Below are 25,439 nucleotides of genomic sequence, written 5' to 3' on the forward strand. Positions count from 1 at the left end.
ACTAACTTTAATATAAACGTCATCAACGCAGACAGGCCGTTGTGACACATCCACACCCTTTATATTTATTTGAAAAGACAAACAATGTTAAAGGAGCCACTTTTATGAGAACAGTTCTAGTAAATTAGTATGCGTCAGTAATCAAAGTGGCAATATTATTATCTTAGTTTAGTACATAGTGTTTAAATTAATTTAGAGTAGTAGGTCATTTACGATCAAAAGCATCGTAACTACTAGAATATTGTACTAATTTGCCAAGATCCCTGATGTTATTGTGTAGTTCCAGACACGTACAACTTCAAGAGCAAGAGCACTGAACAGATAATACAACCCAAATTACCTCAATAATTATATTTTTCATTATATGAATATCAATATAAATTGTTCCACACTTTAAATGTTTGATTTGTTGCAGTTTTAAATGAATGTTTTGCACAATTTAATAAAATCATTTCAATATTAATATTAAAATTCGCAGCACAAAAGTCCAATAAATAATGCACGAATAGAACGAAACACGTTAATAAATTCAAAAAATGTCTACTAGATGTTTATGATAGACTTCACTAAAAAGAAGGATTATTAAGAAGAAAGGAATATTAGTTTACGAGAAATGGAGTCTTTTCCAAGTCCATAAAACTTTTAAGACCGTAAATGATAACTTCATTTTATAGGATAAATTCAATATAATCATAAAGTCATAAATAAAATTCAATTATAAATTTATTAGTTATTATTAAAACAGTGTCAACAAGAGTATGTTAAGCCCAAAAGTAATCAAATAAGAAATTGGAGGATGTTTAAACCAAACGTGTCAGAATATTTCACGTATTAATTCAACTGGAACACATGTCTCGTTGGGGATATATGTTTATATGAAAATGCTTGGTAAAGATTCTTATCACGTTTTTGTGTCTCCCGAGAGAAATATTTCTGAAAAGTGTTCAGGGACTGGCCGGTAAGGATCATGCCTCAGAATTTAAATACAGCACTTTGCTGCCACCACAGATGCGACACTGAGGAACGCTTGTTAATAAAGATTTAAAGTTGACAGCATTTAAAGAAAGTTTACTACAAACATATTTGCATGTCAAAAGGGAAAGGAAATTTTATACAACTTAATTTAAGGCGAGTGCCAAGACATTTTTCTTATGGAGAATCCCATGTAAAGTATCGTCTAAATATTTCGCTTATTTTTTGATGTATCAGTTTCGTTCTTATTCTCAACTGCTTGTAATCACATTTTCTTCTAAAACTAAGAATCAAACATTGGAAAAAACATTTAATTTAAAAGTTAAAGGACTTGAAAATTCGATAATTTAGGGGTAGTTTTACGAATAGAAGTTTATGTCCGATTTTTGTGAATTTTTAAACTTAGAATTAGTAAAGAATACTTTCACAATCACTTTCCCGCTAAATTTAAATCGATATCATTAAAATTGGTCTAGTTATGAGTGAGATAAACTAAAAATTTTTCAATCGAAGCTCTGAGCTTTGCAGATAATTTACGACTAGGTGATTTACAAGCGTACCCTCATTTGCGGTTTCTTGACCAGCTTTGGAAGTTGTAAATCAAGGGATCTCTTCTAAAATTTTTACCTGCTTATTTCGCACAGAGGATAATAAAATGGTTACAATTAGAAGAGCGTTATTAAAAGTGCTAATAAGTACAAGCACAAGGAAGTTTCATAATGCTTGATGTATGAAATTATAGAAACGACTATGTAGTATGAACATTTATTCAATTTATAGTCATGTTTTCAACTAAAGTCTTTCAATGACACGAATTAATTTCTCGACTATTTCACGGTTTTGGACGTAAAATTTAGAAAATGAAATTTAATAAAATATTAATTTATTATTATTTTTCTTATTACATATTTTATTATTTATGTTTATTTCTTTCTTATTTCACTAGAATTTAAAAGTTCATCAATGAATGAAAAATGTTGAACGAAACAAAATTGTTTTGAATGGTAAGACTCTATGGAGCAACCTGACCGGATACAATTTACCTGATGTTTGCAATATTGGATTAGGCTTTATCTAAGAAGCTGACCGGGGTTTTACTAGGTAATGCCAATTTCTTTCATTTTGCCGCCGGCCGGTTCAACTTTTACTGAAAAACCCACTAAATCTTGTTCCTTTGAGACTGTTGATAACAAGGTACTCAGAAATGGTAATCTGTTTTTTCCAGAAAAAGTCTTGCTTATAAAATTTTGACAAAGTGGGGTAAACAGAGCCAATCAGAACGTTATAAGCAATTTCAAAGTTACCCTTTCCAATATGTGGATTGAAAATTTTTCATTTGTTGTTTTGTGCTTTCCTGTGTTGTTTGGTGATTTTCTTGGTGTTCCTTTGTGATTCGTTTTGTTAGTTCCTGAAAAAAATTCTCTGAAGATTCCTGTATCTAGAATTTGTTCTTTGGAAGGTAAGTAATCTGTTTAGTATTGAAATTGTAACTAAAATTAATTGCAAACATCTCTTACATAGAAGTTATTTAATTTTTAGTGCTCATAACATTTTCCTAAACATGGCTAGACGTAATAAGGAAGGACGGACTTTGTCATCTAAAAAAAAACTGAGAGGCAATACAGCAGCACTCAAAAAATACATAGAGGTGAGTTTGAATTATCGATCAAGATGTTTTTACTGTAAGTACTTCAATTTGTAATTTTTATTGTTATTAAAGATGGTAAAACAAAAAAAAGCTGGTTGTGATATTTCATCTACACCAGAGAATTCATCTGTTCCATCTGAAGATGTGATTCGCAATAGCGCAGAAGAATCGTCGGGTAACCAGCCATCAACTTCGTCACATTCATTTCGTAATAGTGCAGAAGAATCCGTTTGCAATCAGGCATCAACTTCATCATGTTCATCGAATGGTGAAAAATTAATTCTGGATGAAACAGGTATATTCATTTTATTTATTTGCCACAAAAATTGCACGTACTATTGCAGACAAAATAATTCAAACGACAAGTTTCTGTCATTTAAAAAACCATTGTAAATCACTCTTTATTGTCATCCTGACTGACTTTTGAAAATAAATTTGAAATTTTGGCACTTTGAACTTATTCAAAACAATGAAAAAAGTATTGAGGTTCGTTGTTTAAAAAGCCACATTTAGACTTCAATGTCAATAAAATTTGAAGTCGTTTGAATTTTTTATCCGTAATAGTACACCTCTGTTGCTGACACATATGAAATAAAATAAATATTACATACATGTACTTTTTTCTTTTAGAATCGTCTGACGTTTTGTTGGGAAATCGAATTGTCAACATTTCATATTTTTTTGAACAATTGAAACAAATCTCCAATCATGGAAGAAGATTTGGATGTTCATTTTGGAACCTGAAATTACTGAAAGAAATAAGAAGAGGACTAATTTCAAAATTCTTTCTAAAATGTGAAATGTGCAACGACACGTTTTTATTGCACAATCAAGATCCTATGGAAGAAGAAATGGATATCAATAAATCTGCTGTATCCGCTATAATGGCAATTGGAGGTGGCTTCTATAATTTAGAAGAGTTCATGTCCTGTATAAATATTCCGTCCATGTCCCAACCTACATATAAAAAACACCATAACGCGGCAATGGGTAGTTGGCGAGAAGCTGCTCTCAACTCCATGAAAGAAGCAGCCCAAGAAGAAATTTCTCATGCTAGAAGTATAGGAAATGTGGATGCAGCTGGCTGTGCTTTGGTTCCAGTGATTGCAGATGGAACTTGGAACAAGAGGTCCAACAAATCAGCATACAATTCATTAGCCGGTGCTGCAGCTATTGTGGGTTTGCACAGCAAAAAAGTTTTGTATTTGGGAGTAAAAAACAAATTTTGTTTTGTATGTGCACACTCGAAAAATGTAGATCAAGAACATGTTTGCTCGATAACACATACGGGCAGTTCCAGCAGCATGGAATCCGAAATAATAGTGGAAGGCTTCCGAAGAAGTGTCGAGCTTTATGGAATTAAATACAACATATTAATCGCAGATGGGGACAGCAGTACTTACAAGAAGATAGTTGATGCGAATCCTTATGGAAACATTGGTGTCGAAAAAATCGAATGTCGAAATCATTTATTGCGAAATTTTCGAAATAAGTTACGTGGCTTAGTAAATGACAAACGGTATCCCATAAAATTTCGAAAAATATTGGAACAAAAAATTTTAAGGCTTTCCACTGGAATTCGATCCGCCATAGCTTACAGAAAAAAAGAAATTAATAAAAATCTAGCTTCCGAAAGTTTAAAAAAAGATATTTTAAATTCAATATGCCATGCTTTTGGAGAACATGCGAATTGCCCAACTTACTTTTGTTCCAAGAAGGATGAACCGAATGTGTATAAGGATCTACCAGAAGGTTTTTTAAATCAATTAAAATTTATAATCAGACTTGCAGCAAACCATGCAAAAAGTTTGCTTCACGACGTAGATAATAATGCCGTAGAGAGATATAATTCAATTGTGGCAAAATTCGTCGGTGGAAAAAGAATTAATTTTTCGTTGGGTAATTCATACGAGGCTAGATGTTTTGCAGCAGTAGTTTCGTTCAATACAAGACAGCCGCACACATATTTGCGAAATAATATTCATAAACGGAATAAATTAATTCACAAATTTGAAAGCAGACGACATTTAAGAGTTTTAAAAAATAACCTGAGGGCGTACAAAAGAAAAAAAGTAGGACAAAAGAATAACATCCAGGATAAAGATTATGGCGTGAGTTGCCAAAAACCGGATATGGAAACGCAAGTTTTTGAAGAAAATAAAAAAGCTTTTTTGGAAAGTCTAAATCGCTCTGATGAGCAACTTCAACAATTGGAACGATCCACGCTACTACAAGCAGATAGTGCCATTTGGAGAGAGGAAAGGAGAAAATTAATAACGGCGTCCAATTTTGCCACAATTTGTAAACGTAGAAAAAACACAGGCTTGGGAAAGTTGGTTGCTCAATTTTTATACTCCAGCAAAAATCTTGAGAGAGTTGCTGCAATAAGACATGGGAAATACTACGAAGAAACTGCCCGCAACGCATTGAGTAATGCATTAAATATTGAAATTCGCCCATGTGGATTATTTATCGACAAAGAATATAAATTTTTGGGAGCCACACCTGACGGTCTTTTTCAGGACGACGGAATTATTGAAATAAAATGCCCGTATAAAGCTTTCAATTCAAACTTTAAAGATGCGGTGGAGAATAAAAAGGTTGACTTTTGGAAACTAGAAAAAAATGGAACATACATTATAAGTTCAAATCATAATTGGTATTACCAAATCCAAGGGCAGTTAAGAATAACACGAAAAAAAATGTGCATTCTGGGTGTTTGGTTTGGACAAGAAAGTGATATCAAATATGAATACATTTATGAAGACACGACTTTTTGGAAAGAAAAAATGGAACCAAAATTGATTAAGTTTTATTTTGATCATATGTTGCCGGAATTAATTGACTCTAGGAAACAAAGGTCGATGCCAATTCGTGATAGCTAAATTATGTACATAATGTTAATATTTTTGTCTACACTTTTTATACATATTTCCATTTCAATTATTTTCCATTGTATATTCCGATCCGCCGTCACTGAGTTTGTATTACCTATGTATTAGTTAATTGTCAATATTGTAAATAAGTACCTGTTATGTAAATACCACTTTTCTTATAAATACTTACTAACATGTACATATACACATTATTATACTATGTATTTTGTATCTTTTGAGTATACCTTCATACCAAATACGTATCTATTTGAAAACAAATAAAATTAAACATAAAACAGGTAACTTCAGTTTTTTTTTAGAAAATTTCTGTTTGGCATTCTAATATTAAATAATACTTTAATCTATTTATTATTTGACTAGTTAAATTATTTTTTAACAACGTACTAATGTACTTTCAATTTTAAAATAAAATTTTTTGATTCATATTATTTTACCCATGAAAAAGTATTTCTACCAGACAGAGGGAAAATAAGCGTTTATCATTTTACAATCACTTTACGATAGCACAGTATGGGGTGTTGTAAACAGAGGTACCGCTTGACACCCTTCCCGATGTGACAGCTCAGCTCGAATTCTGACCAGCGACGAGTCTTGGCACTCGCCTTAATGTTGAAAATAACGAAGCTGAGTTAAAAGGAACAAAGCGGGTTTTTTCTGGATTTTCTGTCTCGCAGTTATAATGTTGTGAAACGAATACCAAAATTATTGTTTCGTATTTGATATTTAGCGCTTAGTGTCAAAATTTATACCAATATACATTTTAATAAAAACATTATAATAGAAATCAATAAATAAAATTATGTGCGGCAACTCCCGTCGAAATCTCATAGCGAAAGCTCGCGCACATGCAGCTTTCTGTCTACAGCGTCAAGCCGCAATTTGCGCTTGAATTGTAAATAACTATTTCTGTACGAGTGGGAATAAGAGGAATTTTCGGAGAGTAACTTAAATGGACTCTTCCGAGACAGGAGAATAAGTATGGCTGTATCAATTTCTGTTTCTAGAATCAAGTTAAATAGTTCGGTCCGAGTAAAGTTTCTCTATTCGAAAAACTAACCCATCAAAGAAGAGTGAGAAATACAATCAAAGTAATAGCTTCGGTCAAAGAGATAGAGGAGACATAGTCCAATAATGGGGTTTGAGGTTTGTGTTCTGACCAACTACAGCAACCGGAGAGGTAACACTTGCTAAACCACTATCAATTTTTAAGATCCGAACGCGAAATAAATTATTCATTACATTGGAAGACATGAAGTAAAACGTAAAATAGTAAAACCGTCTGACTTTTAATAATTTTTAACTTCAGAGTTTTACATTAATACTTTCTGTTATTATTTTTTTATTATAATTGGAAAATTTAATCAAATAAGTCACCGCTTCACATGTCATGAAAATTACGAGGTATAAATTGACGTGTTTTGCAATTTACATGCTGTAAAACTTTAATGAACTTTATTATTTATTGTTAAACATTGCGAAAATCGAACGAAATTACTAGAGCTGGAGGCTTATATATTTTAAATCGATTTTAGGTAATTATATTTATCTACGACCGACTTGATAATCAGCTATTATATGGTTCATTTCAGGTAGAAATTTAATATGTTCTATTACATCACTCGTATAAAAAAAATGTAAGTACCTATATTTGATGATTCAAAAAAATTGTAATTTTAACAAAATAAACTAAAATACATTTGAATATCTCAATTTTACAACTTAAACGTTTCGAAACTGAGATTCTAAATCTAAAAACATCTAAAAATCCAAGAACATACCAATTTTAGTTTTTGGTAAATTTAAAAATTAAATAACGAAAACCCACAAACTTAAAGATTTTTCAGTTTTATCTGAGATTGTGAGTATCGAAAAAAACGAAAAATTTTGTCATTTGAGTATTTCACAACTCAGAATCTAAGAATAAAAATATTTGGAAAGCTAAAATTGAACAAAATTTGATAATTTTGAAGCCCAGAAAACTAAAAATTAAAGAGAAATTGAGGATGTAAACTTGATATGATAGAATGTAGAATGATAGAATGACCAAGTTGAAGATTTCAGAAATTGCCAATCTGAAGATTAAAAACACGGAAAAACTTATTTGGAAAATCTGAAATTTCCTAAACTTGTGAATTTGGGAATGCAAAAACCAGAAAATATCCTGTTTGGATATGAACTGAAAATTTGCGAATATGTGCAAAATAAACTGAAAAAGTATTTAGTATTTAGTATTTAGTAATTAAGTAATAATTAATTTGAAAAGGAGCCAATTTGAGACAATAAAACTGAGATGTTTAACAATTTCAACTATCAGATCTTAAGATTTGAGTATTTAAAATTTTGAAAATTTAAGAACCTAACAAGTTTGAGTTTGAGTTTGAGATACAGTGATGAGACTCAAGGGCTTAAACTAGCCGTGGTCTTTAAGCCACAGTATCCTAATTCGATGTTCTGAAAAGTATAATATGTAACACGATTGTAAACGTTTATAGATACCAATTTGCTTACACAGTTGGTCCTGACACCACACACACGAATACTTGGCGTACTGAATAAGTGACGTTTAAATTACGCATGTGTCATTTGATATTACTATTACTAAACTTCATTTTTCGAGCAGAAGATTTTTTTGGGACCAAATTTAAAATGCGGCTCTGTGATTGGTCATTCAGCAGAGCGAGTTGGACAATCCTGACTTTTCCAAACTCTTGTAATTCTTGTGGAAACGTTAAACAAGACTTGTTACAAATTGTACAAGCATCAGCAATAATTGACAATAGCTTGTGGAGCCATCTATTAATCTACTACAGGTATCTAACTTATCCATTTCAAATCTTGGTGATTTATAAATTTATAACTCGGTAAATTCCCTGCATGAAAAGTGACGTATAGTTGATACTAGATAATGTCATAACGGCAATCATTTATTGGAAATCGTTTACAAATTTTTTTTATTTACTCTTTTTGGAGTCATAGTTAATTTTATATTAAAATAAAACACGAGAAACTAGAGCATTGCACTTGTTTAATAAGACGCGTTGTCTTATTTAACAAAAGAACGTCGGTAAAAGCGTATAACGTACCACTTTCCTACTCATACGAGATGCATCTAGTAAAACGTTTGAACACTTCTGAGCGCATCTTTATGTCTTTCTGCAATCATAACTCAAAGCAGCCGCGTACGGTTTTCTATGGCAACGGAATGTTAGGTTGAACAAAATGAATGTCCCACGTTTTTTCTTAGGCCAATGACGAGCTATAGAATCATCTAGGGATTTAAAGCAGATCCTTTTTCAGATTGACATGTCTAGCGCAAAAAAACCAACCAATGAAATATGTTAATTTGTTTTAATGAAGCTGTCGTGAATTTAAGTAACATTAAAATAAAATATAACTACTCTGCTCGCTCACGCTCGCCTCGACTGATCCCACTCATCTGCGATTTATAAAAAAATTCACAAAAATACTATGAAACTTTGTCTTAAAAGTGACAGCTGTCATTGAAATTGCAAACTGTATTACAAAGTAAAATTTCAAACTTTTTCCATGCAATACACTCATAGATAATATGTATGTGATTAATAAATGATCGATTGTAGGTTCCGGGCTTTGAAACAGGCAATGCTCTATTTACTCGCATCCAACCCTGAAACTTTCGCAGTTTCGCACCATGTTTACCTTCCTAGTGCAGTACCCTCGGCTCAGCATTTGTAACATCAATAGCTAACGACTAAAATGTGCCGATTTTAACTTGTAACTTTCCTTGTTATTACAGACCACGACGTTACATCTAATTTCAAAATGGCAATTCTATCGGCAAGCACAGTTAATCTCGACAAAACGATCTTTTAACCTGATATAAGTAAGAACACGTAGATGAACAATTTTACCGCGACGCGTTTTTTTAGTGCATTTTGTCGGTTCTATCCAGAGACACAGCGACAGGATGTTACCAGCTATTAACACGAACACAAAAGTTATAGGACTATTCGGTTTTATACAACTTCAAAATCGTATCAGAAGCGATAGTATGAGTGTATAAAATTTCAATACAGAGTTCTTGTTCGGGGATATACAAATGTTGGTGTGTTTATGTCGAAGTTAATTTATTTTCATCAACAGAACTTGCAATTTTCGGTCTGTTAAACTAAAACGAAAATGGAACTTTTCACACCTTTTAGACACCTTATGTTGACCTAATATTAAGAAAAATTGTTACCGTATATAAAAAATATAGAAAAAAAGAAAATCATACAACGTAAAAATTAGTTCAAAAGTAAAAGAGACGGTTAATAAACAGAAAACAATAAATAAAAAATTGAAATTAATCGAAAACTGTAACCACGGAAGCTGCAAATCGTTGCCCAGAAACTCCAAGACATCAGAACAAAAAAGATACTATTTTGACAAAGAATGGAATGTGAAACTTTATCTGCAAGAAACGTAGCAAAAACGAAGAAAACTAACAACACCAAGAAGAATAAAAGAATATTTAAAAAAAGAAGAGCACACAATTATGTACTTAGACAGAAAAAAAAGAATGCATCTAGAAACACAACTCAGAGAAATCGAAAACCACTAGAGAAATAAAGAAATTTCAAAAAATCAGAAGTACAGATGACAAATTTCTTGGAAAAGAGACAAAGAAATTTAAGCGATGGGCCCAATATTGCAAAAATGTTTTAAATGAAGACAACGAAGAACAAGAAGAAATGAAAAAGCAAGGGCAAATATAGACAATGAACAAAAAGACACCGAAAAACCTACAGAGCAAGAAATTTTTAAAAATGATGGAAAATATAGAAAAAAGACGAAATACTAGAACAATAGAACAATACTATGCCCAATGGTAAAAAAAGGAAAACAAGACCGAGTGCAAGAATTATAAAGGATTGTGCTAGTAGACGTAACATACGAAATACTGACAAAAATTAGAAAAAGAATTAAAATAAATGTATCACAAATACCAAAAAAGCTTCAAGCAGGAAGATCAACAACACACCAAATGTTTACACTAAAGACGATACCGAATAATAAATATAAACAAAACCTGAGTTAGCACATACTCTTCATCGACTTCAAGCAAGCAAATAGTTCGATTATCTTTAAAAAATTATATGAAGCGTTAGAAAAACTAAAATCTCAAAGAAATTTATACAAAGCCTGAAAACAACCTTAAAGGACGCAAAAAACAAAGTAACGATAAATGGAAGATTTCCAAAAGAATTCACAATAAAAAAGGGAGTAAGGCAATGTGAGTTGTTGTTAACAGATCTCTTTAACTTCGAGTTGGAACTGTTGGAAGCAATAATACGAGAAACTAAAATACAGACAACTGTATTAATTTATCAACACAACCGACCATGGCGTACGAAGATGACTTGATCATTCTTACAATATCTAAAAAAGAAATGGAAAACACCAAGAACAAATTGGAACAAGAAACAGCAAAATATAGGTTAAAGATGAACGATCAGAAATGGGGCATGTACTTCAGAAACCGAAAATTATATGAAACTAAATAGAGAAAAGAAAGAATATTATATTAGAAAAGTAGATGAATTTGTGTACCTAGGCACAACAATAACAAGTAAAGCAAAAGAAGGCAGAAAAATTGAAAACATGATACTGAACATCCCTGCTGCAGACAAAACACTTCGCGGGCAACAAAGATTCGAACATATGAAACAATGTTATGGATGAGAAACGTGGACAATTTGTGAAAAAAAATGCTACGAAAGCTATATGGGGTAATCAAAACACAGGATGGAGACTGCAGAAAAAGAACCAACCGAGTCATTTAATTAATTAATAATAGAATCACACAAAAATGCCTATAGAAGAAGGAACTGGCAGGAAGAGAATAAAAGGTCACACAAAGAAAAGATGGCTGGACGAGACACAAAAAGTATAGGAATCATTGAGGAACTAAAGAAAAGTTGCGGTAGATAAAAAAAACATTTTTTTATTTTACATTTTTCTTACTTCATATGAACTTTTCACAATATAATTTTGAGCAAAAAAACGGTAAAAATAATCCTTTCAAAACTATCATAGATCCAAATTTCTTAAGTATTACAAATAAAAGCACAATTGGCAAACGAAAATATGCTTGGGTATTTTGACCCTAACACCCATCGTAGATAAAGGCGAAATCTAAACCAGCTTTTCCAAGTAGAAAAGTACTTTAAAAGTTTGACGTAATCTATCCTTAATTAGAAAAAATAAAACTTTTACTTTTTTTATCCAGTTGTTTATTATAGGTTAATAAAAGTGAATAACAAAAATCGTTCTCAGATTAAGAATTTCCTAAAACACAATCAGCCTTGACCTAATTTTATTTAAAAGTCCAGAAGAACAGAAAAAAAATAGATTTAAATTTAGTTATTTCTACATGTTCAACAATCTGTGAAACACCCGATACGTTCATAGATAGCTATTAACACACTTCAAGTGACCGATATAATGGATTAGCATTTAGCTGTTTAACCTGAATTTAATACTATTATATCAATGATCGAATCAATGAAACCAGTCACACGTTAGATTAAAGTACATGTGTTTTAGATTAATTGCTAAGACTATAACATCTTTAGAAACTTAGTTTTAATTCCGATTTCATTACAAACTTCGCGTGTAGAAAAATATTATAAAAAAGACAATCAACATTGTTTTTTTCTGTTCAACAGAACATGACGTTGAAAATAACAAAGTTGTTGACAACACAACAGAACTTTTTCCGCCATTTTATAATCTGTATTACAACATCTCCAGCTACTACAGCCCGTATAATTAAAAAGCGATATACAATATTCCGAAATACTGTGACAGACGAGATACTAAATCACTTGGATTTAATTAACGTAGAGTTTGCAGTTGCAAAATCATTAAAGACTGAGGACGTTGTCAGCGAACCTGATGCTGCTCATAGTGACTGTCGAATAAGTGAGTAATCTTCCCAATCAACTGACATAGATACTTGTCAATTAAATAGTTCACAACAATCAACGTAATTTTGTATTGTTTGCATGTGAAATGAAATGATTAACACATTGCCGAAAGCTGTGTAACTCAAATGAAAATTATATTTTTCGGGGTACGTTGTATTGGTTTTATGTTTTAAATAACGGTGCTTATTTTACCTCCAATAATTCCAAATTTAATATTTAGCGCCTAGTGACAATGTGACAATTGTAGTGCCAATATAGGTTTGATTTATAAACATTTGATAAAATTACTAAAATTATTTTTCTTAGACACTTATCAAAAACTTTTTGAAAAAAATTGATATTAGATTGAAGAGGTAGAATGGCGTCCTGATTGCGAATCTATAGTCCGTTTTGCTCAATCAGGTCCGGATTCAGAGAAATTTTTGAAAAATCATTTTGATCTTTTTACTTTTTTTTAACTTGTATAGTTATGGATTAATTCGACAGTGTTTTTAAAGTCAATTAAATACGCTCTTCAACGACCTATAAAACTCATTGTTAGATTTAGTTATTCCCATACAATTTTAGCAAAATTAATCTCAAATCTCAAAAAAGCGTTTTTGGTCCCAAAAGTGTACTTAAAAAAACACGGACCTAAACAAAACGGGCTTTGGGTTGAGGATCACAAAGCGATTTTTGTCTAAAACGTGTTGACTAGTGTAATTATAGAAAAACAAGCAGTATAAAAATTATGTACAACAGTCACGTCGAATTTTCATGGCATAATTCGCTCAGACGCCATAAATACCTACAGCAGTGAGTAAATATATCAACGAATAAACGTTTAAAACGTCAGTTACAAGACGTTGTAGCACAATAAATTCAAAAACAAACTAAAGACGAGCTGTTAGTAGAAATTATCGTAGAACAGCTTGTTGTTAAGGTCGTAAATTCACAATGTGGCATATAAATTTTTCTTCAATAAACGTAAATAAATTGCCTTGTCGTAAGGCCCGCTTTAGTGAAAGCAGATGGGACTTCTAAACTATGATTACAGAAACTGCCACAAGAGCGTACACTAGGCGTTCTAGTTAGTTTTGCACCATTAACATAATGCCACACTCCAGTCGTACTTACCGGAGTGGTGTTAGTGTTGTTAGCTTGAAAATTATATCCCCGAATTTGCTGAAGTAACATTAATTTACAAGTATTTAAAAGTTCCGAACGAGAGTTTTACTTGGAAGTTATTTAAAGGCGGTAACAGTGTCGCAAATTCTCACCTAATTATGCAAGAGGCACAACATCAGACAACTACTGCAGTAAACTTTGGAAAATTGTTTCACAAGAGATTTGTTCTCAAAATGTTTATTATTCATAAAGGCTTAAACAACTTACTTTGACATAAGTATGTATGCCAAAGTTTCCAGAAATTGATGTATTCATTACATGGAATTAACATGAAATGACCAAAGCAATTTATATAACATCTATACAACTAATTTTGATACTATCTGTAGAACTTTTGTTCTTTAAGAGCACATTAGCACACCTAAGTAATTGGTTTATTACTAACGATTTGGATGGAAGTAATGCGATTGTGGCGATTTTATCTGTACCTATTCTGTGTCATTGTTTCTCCAGCGACTCCGACTGAAAATCAATAAGAACAATAACCGGAGATTTGCTTACAACTATGTAATAAAAAATCGTAGTAGACTGTGGAAAATTCTCATATATTTACAAAGAATGTAATGAAATGGAAAAATCTAAATAAACCAAAGGAACTAAACGTCTCAAGAATAGAAACAGATAAGACACTCTGAATGCAGGTTGGAAATAAAAAAATATTGACGATCCAGAGAATGCAAGGAATCCACAGGAATCAACGAATCTAAATAGATAAGAAAATTTAAAGAATCTACGAATACTGAAGAATAGGAACAGAAAAAATCGTATGATTGCAACAAATTTGAAAATTCTACTAAAATCAGTGTAGAAAACATGTACAGTATTCTCTTGAAATGCTCTTAGCGAAAGCTCGCTTATATGCATATGTTTTTTTCGGATCATGTGCTGCGAATATTTATCACTCGAGCTCATTTTAAGCCAGATAAGACCGAAAATACAACAAACTATACCTTAAGAAATTTCATAAAAAAATTATTATAAGTTGTAGTAGAATTATATTTACCAGAAAGCCAATCTGGTTATAAACAAATTAAATTCATAAAAGTTTTGTTTCCATTTCAACTTTGCAGCGAATGCGGAAGTGGATTACGTTGAACCTATTGTTAAACATTCAGTCGTTAAGAACAGTTAAAATAACTGATAAAGTTTTATGCGGCTAAGACTTCCATACAAATTTAAATTTCCTTTCAGCTGTACAGTTAATTAAATTAGTATCTGGAGGATTTGCTACTGTTTAAACAGAATGAACACTTATTTGGCTCTTTTTTGTTCTCAAAACGCCGGAAATTGGAAACTAAAATTTCGCAACTATCTTAAAGAACATCAAGTTTAGTAATGAAGATCTTGTGAGATAAATGTGGAGGACTACCTGATCGCAGAAAGGTGGATTAATTAATAACGTTAAGACTAAACGTTTAGCTTGGGATTATACGTCAAAACTGCTTCCGCAAAAACTTGTTTAAATATACATAGGAAACTAAATTTTAGTTTGAGATTTAGAAAGGATTAAATAATATTTCTCTTACAAAGTCCATGGCTTACACAATGTAAAACAATAATAAATATTATACCAAAAGTTTGATGTTTAGTAGTAGAAGCTAAAGGTTTTAAATTGTTTTAGTGCGCGCATTTTTCTTCATGACTTGAATTTATATCCTTCCACTTCCACTACGTCAAAATAAGCTCCAAACTTACCCATCAAATTCGGTATACCCGGTTTGAAATTGCGTGTTTAACGAATTATATTCACCCTGTAAGCAACAACAAAGGGCAAAGTACAAGCGTGACATTTTCGCATTTTACAGTTATTTTTCTTTTTCAATTTTGATAGATTCGGACTTTTTACGTCAATAGTAAGTGTCAAGGACATATTTTATATTGTAGCCCACAATGGTAAAAAAAGTTCTTTCCTAATTTCATGTAATTGTTATTATTGATATTCAATTATCCAAACATGTATTGTCCGGATCTTTAAAAAAAGTATTTAAAATACGAAAGAAAAAAACATTACTAAACAAAAGTGTGTAATAAGTAAACATAATACGCAGATAAAAACTATTTGTTATCGAAACTTGTTATTCATTTCCCGCCCAAAAAATTGACTTTTATTAAACGAAATACTCGTAGCTTAACAATGATTTTCGTGCTCGTTGGATTGGTACTAATGGGCGGTTTTGGAGCCTCTGCGATCGTAAAGCCCGTGAGACTTTTGTTTATGCGACCACAGAAAACACTTGATGTACCCTTCCATCGTGCAAAATGATTCGTCAAAATCGTGACGTACTGTTGTGTAACCAAACCCCATTTTTGTACACAATTTATTGTTTGAACAATAACTTATTGTGTTTACATAACGTGTATTTATTGTGGGAGAACAATGCACCTGAACTTTACTTGAATTTAATAATTCATTGAATCCGTTTGTTCATTTTTACGTTCTTTTTATGGAGTAATTCGGGGCTACAGGAGCTCGAATGGACGAGAAGATTATGTTTTTGTAAACGCTGCGGTTATAACACAATTAAGTTTTTTGTTCGAGTATGAACAAACCGACAATTCTTCATAAAACATGGATGTGGTACAATATTTTATCCACACAGGGCTGTGAATTTTATCCACAGTTAACTTCTAAGTCGACTTTTTCTCATACTTACATTTTTTCACTAGTGAATTAAAGTTCCACAGTTCCAAAAATGCGTTTTATCTACATCACGAAAGGCAGCATTTTTTTTTAATTCTAAATAGTTTAAATTTTTAATCTAGGCTAAACGTGGAAAAACGCTGAAACTACGTTTATGAGAAAGTGCGACACCAAAGTAAAGTCATTTCTAAAGTAGAATTTTCTCCGGATTTTGAATCCGAAGACCGTTTTGCCTTCATCAGGTCAGAACTTAAAGATTGATAAAATAAAGTATAAATCGCTACCTGAGAACTATAAGGTTCTAACTAACATTTGCATTAAATTGATCCAGTGTTCAGGTTATCAGTCATAATTTATTAATTAATTTAATTTATTAAGCATTTATTTAAAAAAATTACAGGATCTATTAAAATCATTTTGGTTTGGTTAAATATTAACTCACTTCTTTTTAAAACATGATAGAAAATGTTTAAAAAAATCTCAAAACAGACAATTTAAATTTTTACAAAAAATCACTTAGAACCTTATAATTCTCAGGTCGCGAAATCTAGTTAATGCGTTTAATTCGGTATCTCAGAAGCATAAAGGTTTATCTCCAATTTTTGTAAAAAATGAGTTAAACAATGTTTTTTATTACTCTTTACATTTTCTTTAAGACAGAAAAATAATCCCCATTAGATGAAAAACAAACGATTTTAATTTCAAAACCAGTTCATGTTAGAAGCATAAAGAACCAATAATCCTTACAGGTCTACATTTCGAGGTGATTTTGTTACTCAACTGATCCAAACTTACTCAAATTGATGATAAACGCAAGTATATTATTTGGGGATACTAAAGAAAAAAATCCGTGTGTTGAAACATTTCCTTAAAATTTTCAAAAAAACCAAAAAAATGCCACCAATTTTTTTTAAGATCCTATAATTTCTTTATTTTTTATGCGATTTTAACGATATTTGTAAAGATTACCACCTTCAACTGCCTTATTAAGAGTGTCGATTTAGAAAAATTTAGACCAAAAAAGAGTATTTTTAGAAATTTTGATTTCGAGGAGAAAAGAAAATTTTTTGTTTTTTGACAGAAAAGAAAATTTTTTGTTTTTTGACTAAAAAAAATGTAATCAAACATTTTTAACGACCAGTTCTTCATTTTTAATGCCACTATAACCAAATTTGTAGAATTTATAAGCCTTCACTGTTTTATTAAGAGTACCAATTTAGAAAAATTTTGAGCAAAAAGGAAAATATTTAGAAATTTTTATTCGATCAACTGTGAAAATATCAATTTTTTCAACACTGTAATTTCGTTATTTTTAGTGCGACAAGAACAAAATTTATGCCTCTTGTTTCTTTAGTAATAATAATTAGTACTACCACTAATTTGCAAAAATTTAGATCAAAAGGTCAAATTTTTAGAAATTTTTATTTTAAGACCTAAAAAATGCCATCAATTTTTTTTAAGATCCTACAATTTCTTTATTTTTTATGTGATTTTAACGAAATTTGTGGAGATTGTCACTCTTGACTGTCTTATTTACAATGCCGATTTATGAAAATTTAGAGCGAAAAAGAGAATTTGTAGAAATTTTTATTTCGAGTAGCTAAAAAATTACAACAAAAAACTTAAACGCGCTTTAATTTCGACATTTTTGGTGTCACACAAGAACAAAATTTGTGGGAGTTTTTTTAAGGTTAAATAGTTAAATAATATATTTGGGTTAATTTTAATATATCCTTGTTAGCCATTATTTCTAATAACGTATTATCTTTTTTTTTGTAAAAACATTGTTAATTTTTTTTTAGTTTCTATTACTAAGTGGGACTTAAGTTCAGCTAATCTAATTTTTCTTAGAAGCATGAAGAACCAAGTGTAAAAATATGCCCAAAAAATTATTTTTGGATCAAAGGTTACGCACGATTTGATTTGAAACAAATATTCCTCAATAACTCGCAATTCGCTCTTAAATTGCATATTTGAAAAGAGATTAATAACACCACCGTGATTTTTTAGAATACCTGTTTTGTTAATTTTCTCGAAACTATAATTTATGGAGATAAACCCTTCTGAGGTACCGAATTATGATTATATTTAGTGCGATTTGTGTTTATTAGAAATTACGATATTGTAAGCAATCACATTAATTTTTTAATGAAATCGGCAAAAAAATTAAAAAAAAATTACTATTTTAGAAAATTAAAATTTTGTTGTCTTCTAACTTATACATGATAAGACTATACGCGTCAAAAAGACAAGATTACGGTCTTTTCAGTAATGCTATCCAATGAAAATATGGTGTAATAGTAGCTCTTAAGTTATAGTATGTAAAATTGCATATAAAAATTATTAAAAATGCATTATTTTGAGACATGAGATTTCAAACATATCATAAGAAGCACCAGCCCTAGAGATGGGTTTTATACGTCGTTAGAAATGATTTTTGCAAAATACTGTCGAGCAATTCCATATCTTTACCAGCTTTCAAAAAAAAAAACAGAAATAAAAAAATTTTTGTACAGTAGAACCCAAAAAATCATTTTCAAAAATATCTCTGAATCCGGACCTGATGGATCAAATCCGACTTCGGAACCAGAAAGCTCACAGTTTCCAAAATTTGTTGACTAAAGTAATTGGTGCTCGAACTGCTTGCGAACTGTTTGTCACAAAGTTGTCTCCGACTGCATCAGTCTGACTAGTGCTGCTATGGCGTAATTCTGATTTACAATGCCACAAGTCAGCTTTATGCTTTTCGTCCAATTAATTCCGCAAAACGTATTAGTCGTAGCCTCTTTTTATTCTTCATTGAAGTCAGTAAAAGTATAAACAAGTTATTACATAATTACGTAATTTTTAATTCAACCGCCACTTATAAGTCATCGTTGTTTCAACTTTCCTCTAATATTTGTGTCGTGAAAAATAAAAGAAAAACACTGAGTCATCTTAAAGTTAAATAAATTATCTTTGCTTTGTGTCATTTTCAATTTATTATCGTTAAATAAATATTAACATTAATCATACGGTTTAATTTCAAAGATTTTATTTTAATTATTTTATGATTACTTTACAATTTTCTCCCTTCATACTGTCGATACATATTTGATTGATTAATTTTGTTTTTCATTCTAATCAGATACTCGTTGGAGCAGTGCCAGACTCGACGGAAGAATTATGATTCACCCAATTAAAACAACGATATAACTCTACAAATTTTTTTCCGAAACTGATAGTACCGTAAGAATGGTGGATGCGCCGGGAAAATCTTATTGATCGTCTCTCATTTTTTAAACTAAATAGACTAAAGTCTGGCTACTTAATTTTGAATAGAAACTGTATCTAATTGTTAAATGAATAAATCAAAAGAAACCTGTTTCAGCTTTCGTTAGGTTAATCCGCCTTTGATCTTTATCTCTGTATTAAGCCAGACGTTTTACTTTAAAAACGTACGCTTAAACTGTTAATTGCACGTTCAAAAAAAGTGATTTCGCGGATAATCTAGGATCTAATCTTGAATAGGCAATTAAGGAGGTATTTTCACGCTTACACGAACCTGATCTAAAATTACGGGCAACTGAATACAACGTTCAAGGTGTCGATTTCATCTGTCCGATCAATTAGAAGATTCTGCAATACATCGAATAAAGAATTGAGTTAATGCCTTTAGATCAAAAGAACCGCATTTATTTCATTTTTATTCCCCGAAGATGCCTTTTGCCTCCTAAGCAGTATTTAATGTCAGTTAAGTTTTTATCGTTGTCGGTAATGCGACTGCAAAAAAATGTTACAATAAATTTAATCAAAATGTGCATTTTATTTAGTTTTTTGATCAACACGTCGGAACTAAATTATCACACACAATAGCGTAATGTAGTTTATTATAAATATCGGACGATTTAAAAACACGACTCGTTTAGTAGTTTAGTTCCAGTAGCGCTCATTTTTGTAAAGTTATTAATGCGCACGTAGAATTATTGTTTTGTCAATGGGAAAATTAATGGGAATTTTGTGGTCCACGAATATCAATAGAAGGAAAAAAAAGTGGTGATTTATAGCGGTCGGCGAAGTGCTTTTAGGTTGACAATCGGGAAGGAAATCACCAAGGCGTTTCGTCTTAATTTTCAAAGAGTGTTGGTACATATCTTAGATGGAAAGCTCACTTATTTTAAAGTCGTTTTCATGGGATAGAGGTCGTGCATAATCTGTTATATTCTGTACATCCAAAGGGACAGTTCTAAAATAAAATCCTCGCATTTTGAAAGCAAATGTGAAGCTTCCTCACCCTTACAAAAATAAAATCCTATTGTCCATCCTATTGTCTACGTTTTGAATGAGACGTCGGCGTCGTCATAAAATTGTGGGATACAATAAAAACTCACCGAGTTATCAGTCCAAGTCAAGTTTACGTTTATCGGGCCACAAATCACGTTTTTGATCAGTCCGTCCCAACAATTATCACTCAGGCAAAAACCGTAACAATACGGACCATATCATTTTTAATCATTATTTTGGAAATGAACGACTTGTTAGTCAAGAAAAACTAAAAATCAAGCAAAAAGTGATGGCGGTGTACAGCTGTTTTAGACCTGACCTGAACAAAACGTGTTTCAAATTCAGAATAAAGAGACACTTCTACATTTGAAATCAGTTTTCACTTCTCTAGTATAAATATTTTCATTCTATGACTTCAAATCGTACGCCAATGAAACTTTAATGTAAAATCTAAAAAAAACTAGCGCACGGCGTTAGCGTCACCAAACTCACACGACTTCACACAAACGGGCACGCAATTGTCTTAATTATTTAAACCGTGTTTTTTTATTTTAATCAAAAAAGTGACTAATTGATTCTTAAATTTAAAATTAGTAAATTTCATTTGACTTCTTTTTATTCTTCGTAATTACATGTTTTCATATTGTTTGTTTTTGGCATTTTTTATCATTTTTAAATTTATTTTGTGTTTATCTTTATTTGAGTTAAGAAAATATATTTTTTTATTCTCCCTATATTTTCCAAATTCTATAGTTTTGTTCGACTTTATATTTTAGATTCTTTTTTAATTGATATTCCGTTGAATTCTCTTTTAAACTATTAGACTTTTTATATAGACATAGTATTCCTCAAAGAACTTAAAAGTTTCTTTTTATACACATTTTGATGTTTCAATAATTTTTATATTTCGTTTTTATCATTACGTTTCTATATTAATTTTTCCATAATTGTTTGTTTATTATTTTTTATAATTTTTTTTATTGTATCTATTTTTATTTATTTACCTTTCAAATTTTTTATGTTTGCTTAGTTTTCCTGCCTTCATATCATTTTCCACTCTCTTTAATTTATTATTAAACTTATGTGTTGTTTTTTTAATGGTGTTCTATTTCTGTTTTATGTTCCCTGATTTTTTTATGCATTTGTCGAGACGAATAATAATAAGTTCAGTTCCCTCAGTGTTTAAGGATTGACAACCGCAGCCACAAAAAATTATAAATAAAAGTATGCATTTTGTATTTGACTGCAAAAATTGTGGTCATCGGAAAAGTATAGTGTATAACACGTGCTGAATAGATATTTCATACCCCTGTGACTCAAATACTCGCCTTCGATTTGTAGCTCAACTTTTAGATTTGTGTGAACTATCCAACTATCAAACTATCAACAATAGATATCCAATATACCATTTTCTATAATTGCTATATAAAATTGCCATTTCCATTGTCATTTTCACTTCAAAATTTCAAACGTTTTAGGCATAAGTGCGTAAAAGTGACTTACAATTGCGTTGAATTTGTAAGTAAAAATATAATCGTGTTTTACCCTACCTAGAGATGAGTTTTTGGCTTTAAAAAACGTCAAGCATATTCGTGCTGATTGCTTTTATTCCAATCAAAGTGTTCGTAAAATCTCAGTTTGTTTCGATATTCAATCCGCACCCCAAAACCGCAAACAAATTCTGTCACATAAAGTGTCAATTTTTAAATAATGTTCAGAACTGTTGCATAATGTATTTATCTTTAAAATTTGCACGATTATACCGCGATTCTAGAAAAAGTCTTGCATTCTACACGTGCGAAATGCACCTTACGCACGCGATGTTGTCTAAACTCATACAACCCGCCCGTAAAATACTACCTATTCACAACTTTCAGCTAAAGTAAGCCATTAAAATACACTTTTTGGTCGTCCACGGCCCAACCGTAACCTGATTTTTGCGCCGACTTGCTGCGGAAAAAAATCAGATTAAACTAGACTTTTTTTTGTTGTGGCGCCGTTTAGTAAAACATTCGAAAATTGCAAATGACATTGTCAGAATTGTCAAATCAACTTTGTTAATTAGGTTTGCATGCCTTATCCATGTCGCTCTGTACTAACTTTTACGGCTCTCTAGCAAATGCCGCAGCTGCTTCCATTGCTATCGAGTTGTGAAATCCTACTTATAGCTGCGCGAATATAAATAACTATTCTAGATTAAAGCATTATTAACATCAGGCAGAATTCTTTGAACGTAAACGTTTTTGTTTTCATTAAAAAACGGTAAAAAAGTTCTACCAATAAAGCGACAAATCTATTCAAGGCAGGGTTGTACTTCCAAAAATGTGTAAAGTTAAAGTGATACATTTCTCACTAAAACAACTTCTATTAAACTCAATTGCTCCTCAATGTATTAACTTCCAGGGAATCTATTTAAATTCATGTTTGCAATAGATCGTGTGTTGCCAAACATCTACTTTCTGAATAAGCTATTATACATATACCCCATGTACTCTCTAATTCTGCCAAACTGTTTACCAGACTTGTTATACTATGGAGCTATTAGACATAGTTGCTAATTACTAAAAAGCTAAAGCTCATAAATCGAATTAATTAATTAATATAGCAAATAGTTTTTCAACTGAAATTTAAAAACAAACTAAAAAACTTCGTCTGCAGCCAGAAAATAAAACTGAAAATAAAAGTATTGCACCATTGTCACGTTCAGAAGTACCTAACTATTATAATTATTGCTTTGGCTCTTTTACCTACTTAGTCGACATTTATGAGTTGCCACATTAAAACGTGCTTTGAAACGTCATGTTGCAGTGACATCACAAGTAAAGTCTCAAACAAACGAAATAAATACTATGAACGTGCCAGGAGGCATCCTGAGATGATGAGTGCATTCTGTCTTCAATTTCTGAAGCGCCGGCAAAATTTTCATTTTTACGATTTGAATTAACAAAATTGGTGCACGTTCATCATTTTCACATTTGAGCGGATTCCAGATTGACAAAGTATACAATAACAATTCAGTTCGAAACAAAAATATTGTTCTAGACACAACATGCATAATATGAACCCGCGTTAATTAGCTTGTACGTAGTTAACGAACTTTCCACTCTAGAGCTAAATTGAAAACCGAATCCTCATAGTTTGGTAAAATTATGATATTCATATCTTTTGAACAAAATCTCTATTTTTACTACCATCATTACCGTGCGGTTTTCCCAGTTAAAAGTTTGTGTTGATTTACAAGCAATCATTACTAATTGCACATATAATTTGGTGTAGACACCATACAAACATTAATAAGATCTTCCAGTACAAGTCGTGTGACATTCAATTTGTTTGATGTTCACTATCATCGACCAAAATTTGGATTAAATGCTCCAGTAACCGAAATAATCGCTCCTGCTAATGAATAATAATGATCGATAAACTTTTCATGAATACGTTTCTGGTTTTTCATGCACAGAAATCAACTTTTTTTTATTTTGTTGAGTTAAATAAAAAAGTGGCTACCGTAACTCGACTTCAAGTGGAAATATTTTAATAACTAACTTCATTAATATCACTTTTTTAATGCATGATTTAACCGACTACTTTTTTGTTTGGGGATGCAAAATTCCCGTAATTAAAAACTTTTTCGTCTCTTAATTAACCTGGCGAAAATAATTGCCATTAACGTCGACTTTTAAAATGGATTATTTTAAGCAACGCAGTCTGTGGACAAAATAAAAGATGTGTAGAAGGGCAAAAACTAGATACATGGCGGTCATTGAACAAAAAACTTGTCGAGTCCTATCTGATCTAGCCATGAAGATAAAAGCTTTTATCAACTTCGTCGCCCCGAATAACAATTAAAAATAAATTATGATTCCAAATAAAAAACCAATAAAACACACACTTCTTAATTAAAAATGACCATCATTTTTGCTGAACGTGACACGAAGAAAATATTTAAATTCGTTAGTTTTAAAATAAATATTCAGAGAATTTTATCAAAGCAAAATCTCATGAATATTTAGCATCGTGGAGAAAACCAAGAAAATTGCACCACTTTACTTAAATATCTGCTGTCACCTTAAACACTGCAACACATTTTTTATAGTTTGAAAGAATTTTAAACTAACAACACCTCAAAGTCAAGTAAAATTAGTTTTCCCGGCGCCTCCACCAAAATTGCACTTTTCTTAATCACCCGACGATGACTAAAATAATATTCGTATCGACACGCAGATCACTCGGAGCTTTCGCTACATGAACGCGACGGTGGTCCACGAGGTACTGGAACAGCCCAGCCTCAACGCCAAAAGCGCCCCACCGATGCGCGGCAAACGTTTGAACTAAACGAGCTTTGGGCACTACTGGAAAGCTTTTGTCTGTTATTGCGAATATTATAAGTGCGCATTTAGATTTAGCACAGAAATGTCTTCGTTTCTATTCACGATTTTTTTCGCATTTAATTTGTCGTGTGTGGGAAAATTGCGGCGCGATCGTTTAAAAGCCGATTTCAGCAAAAATGCGGAAATAATGCTTTTGTGTTTACCTCTGTTTAAAAACAAGTTCGGGTTTTAAAAAGCGATTAGGTCAAGTAGCTTGGGAGGTAACGCATGTCGAATCTAAAAGGTTTGACACATTTCGTAATTGATTAGTATTCGAGTTTTTAATGAATGCTGTTATACTGTGCTAGATGTCACTTGTATGTGAAATTAATAACGCCTTCTTGCAACCCAAGCCAATTTTTTACGCCATCGATTTACGGGTTTAATGGACTAAAATGTTGTTAATATCAGAAATTTGATGCAGCACTATTCAATTTGGTCAACTGACACTTTGAATTATTGATCATCTCATAAATTTCCATAGACTTGCCTTTGTGCAAAGAAGCGAAAAAGTCGTCAACACAACAAACA

General features: G+C 31.5%; 1 protein-coding gene across 1 annotated transcript; it reads left to right on the forward strand.

Annotated features, from left to right (window-relative positions):
* Window positions 1-2,459: 2,459 nt before the first annotated feature.
* LOC148180222 (uncharacterized) lies at window positions 2,460-24,873 on the forward strand. The gene is made up of 4 exons (XM_088034937.1): window positions 2,460-2,620; window positions 2,693-2,915; window positions 3,251-3,795; window positions 24,763-24,873. Exons 1-4 carry the CDS (start codon window positions 2,534-2,536, stop codon window positions 24,871-24,873), a joined length of 966 nt encoding a protein of 321 aa, XP_087891063.1. The 5' UTR covers window positions 2,460-2,533.
* Window positions 24,874-25,439: the final 566 nt, after the last annotated feature.

This window comes from Gnatocerus cornutus, chromosome 1 (assembly GCF_029298725.1).
Source record: "Gnatocerus cornutus isolate USDA-ARS CGAHR chromosome 1, icGnaCorn1.1, whole genome shotgun sequence".
Taxonomy (NCBI): Eukaryota; Metazoa; Arthropoda; class Insecta; order Coleoptera; family Tenebrionidae; genus Gnatocerus; species Gnatocerus cornutus.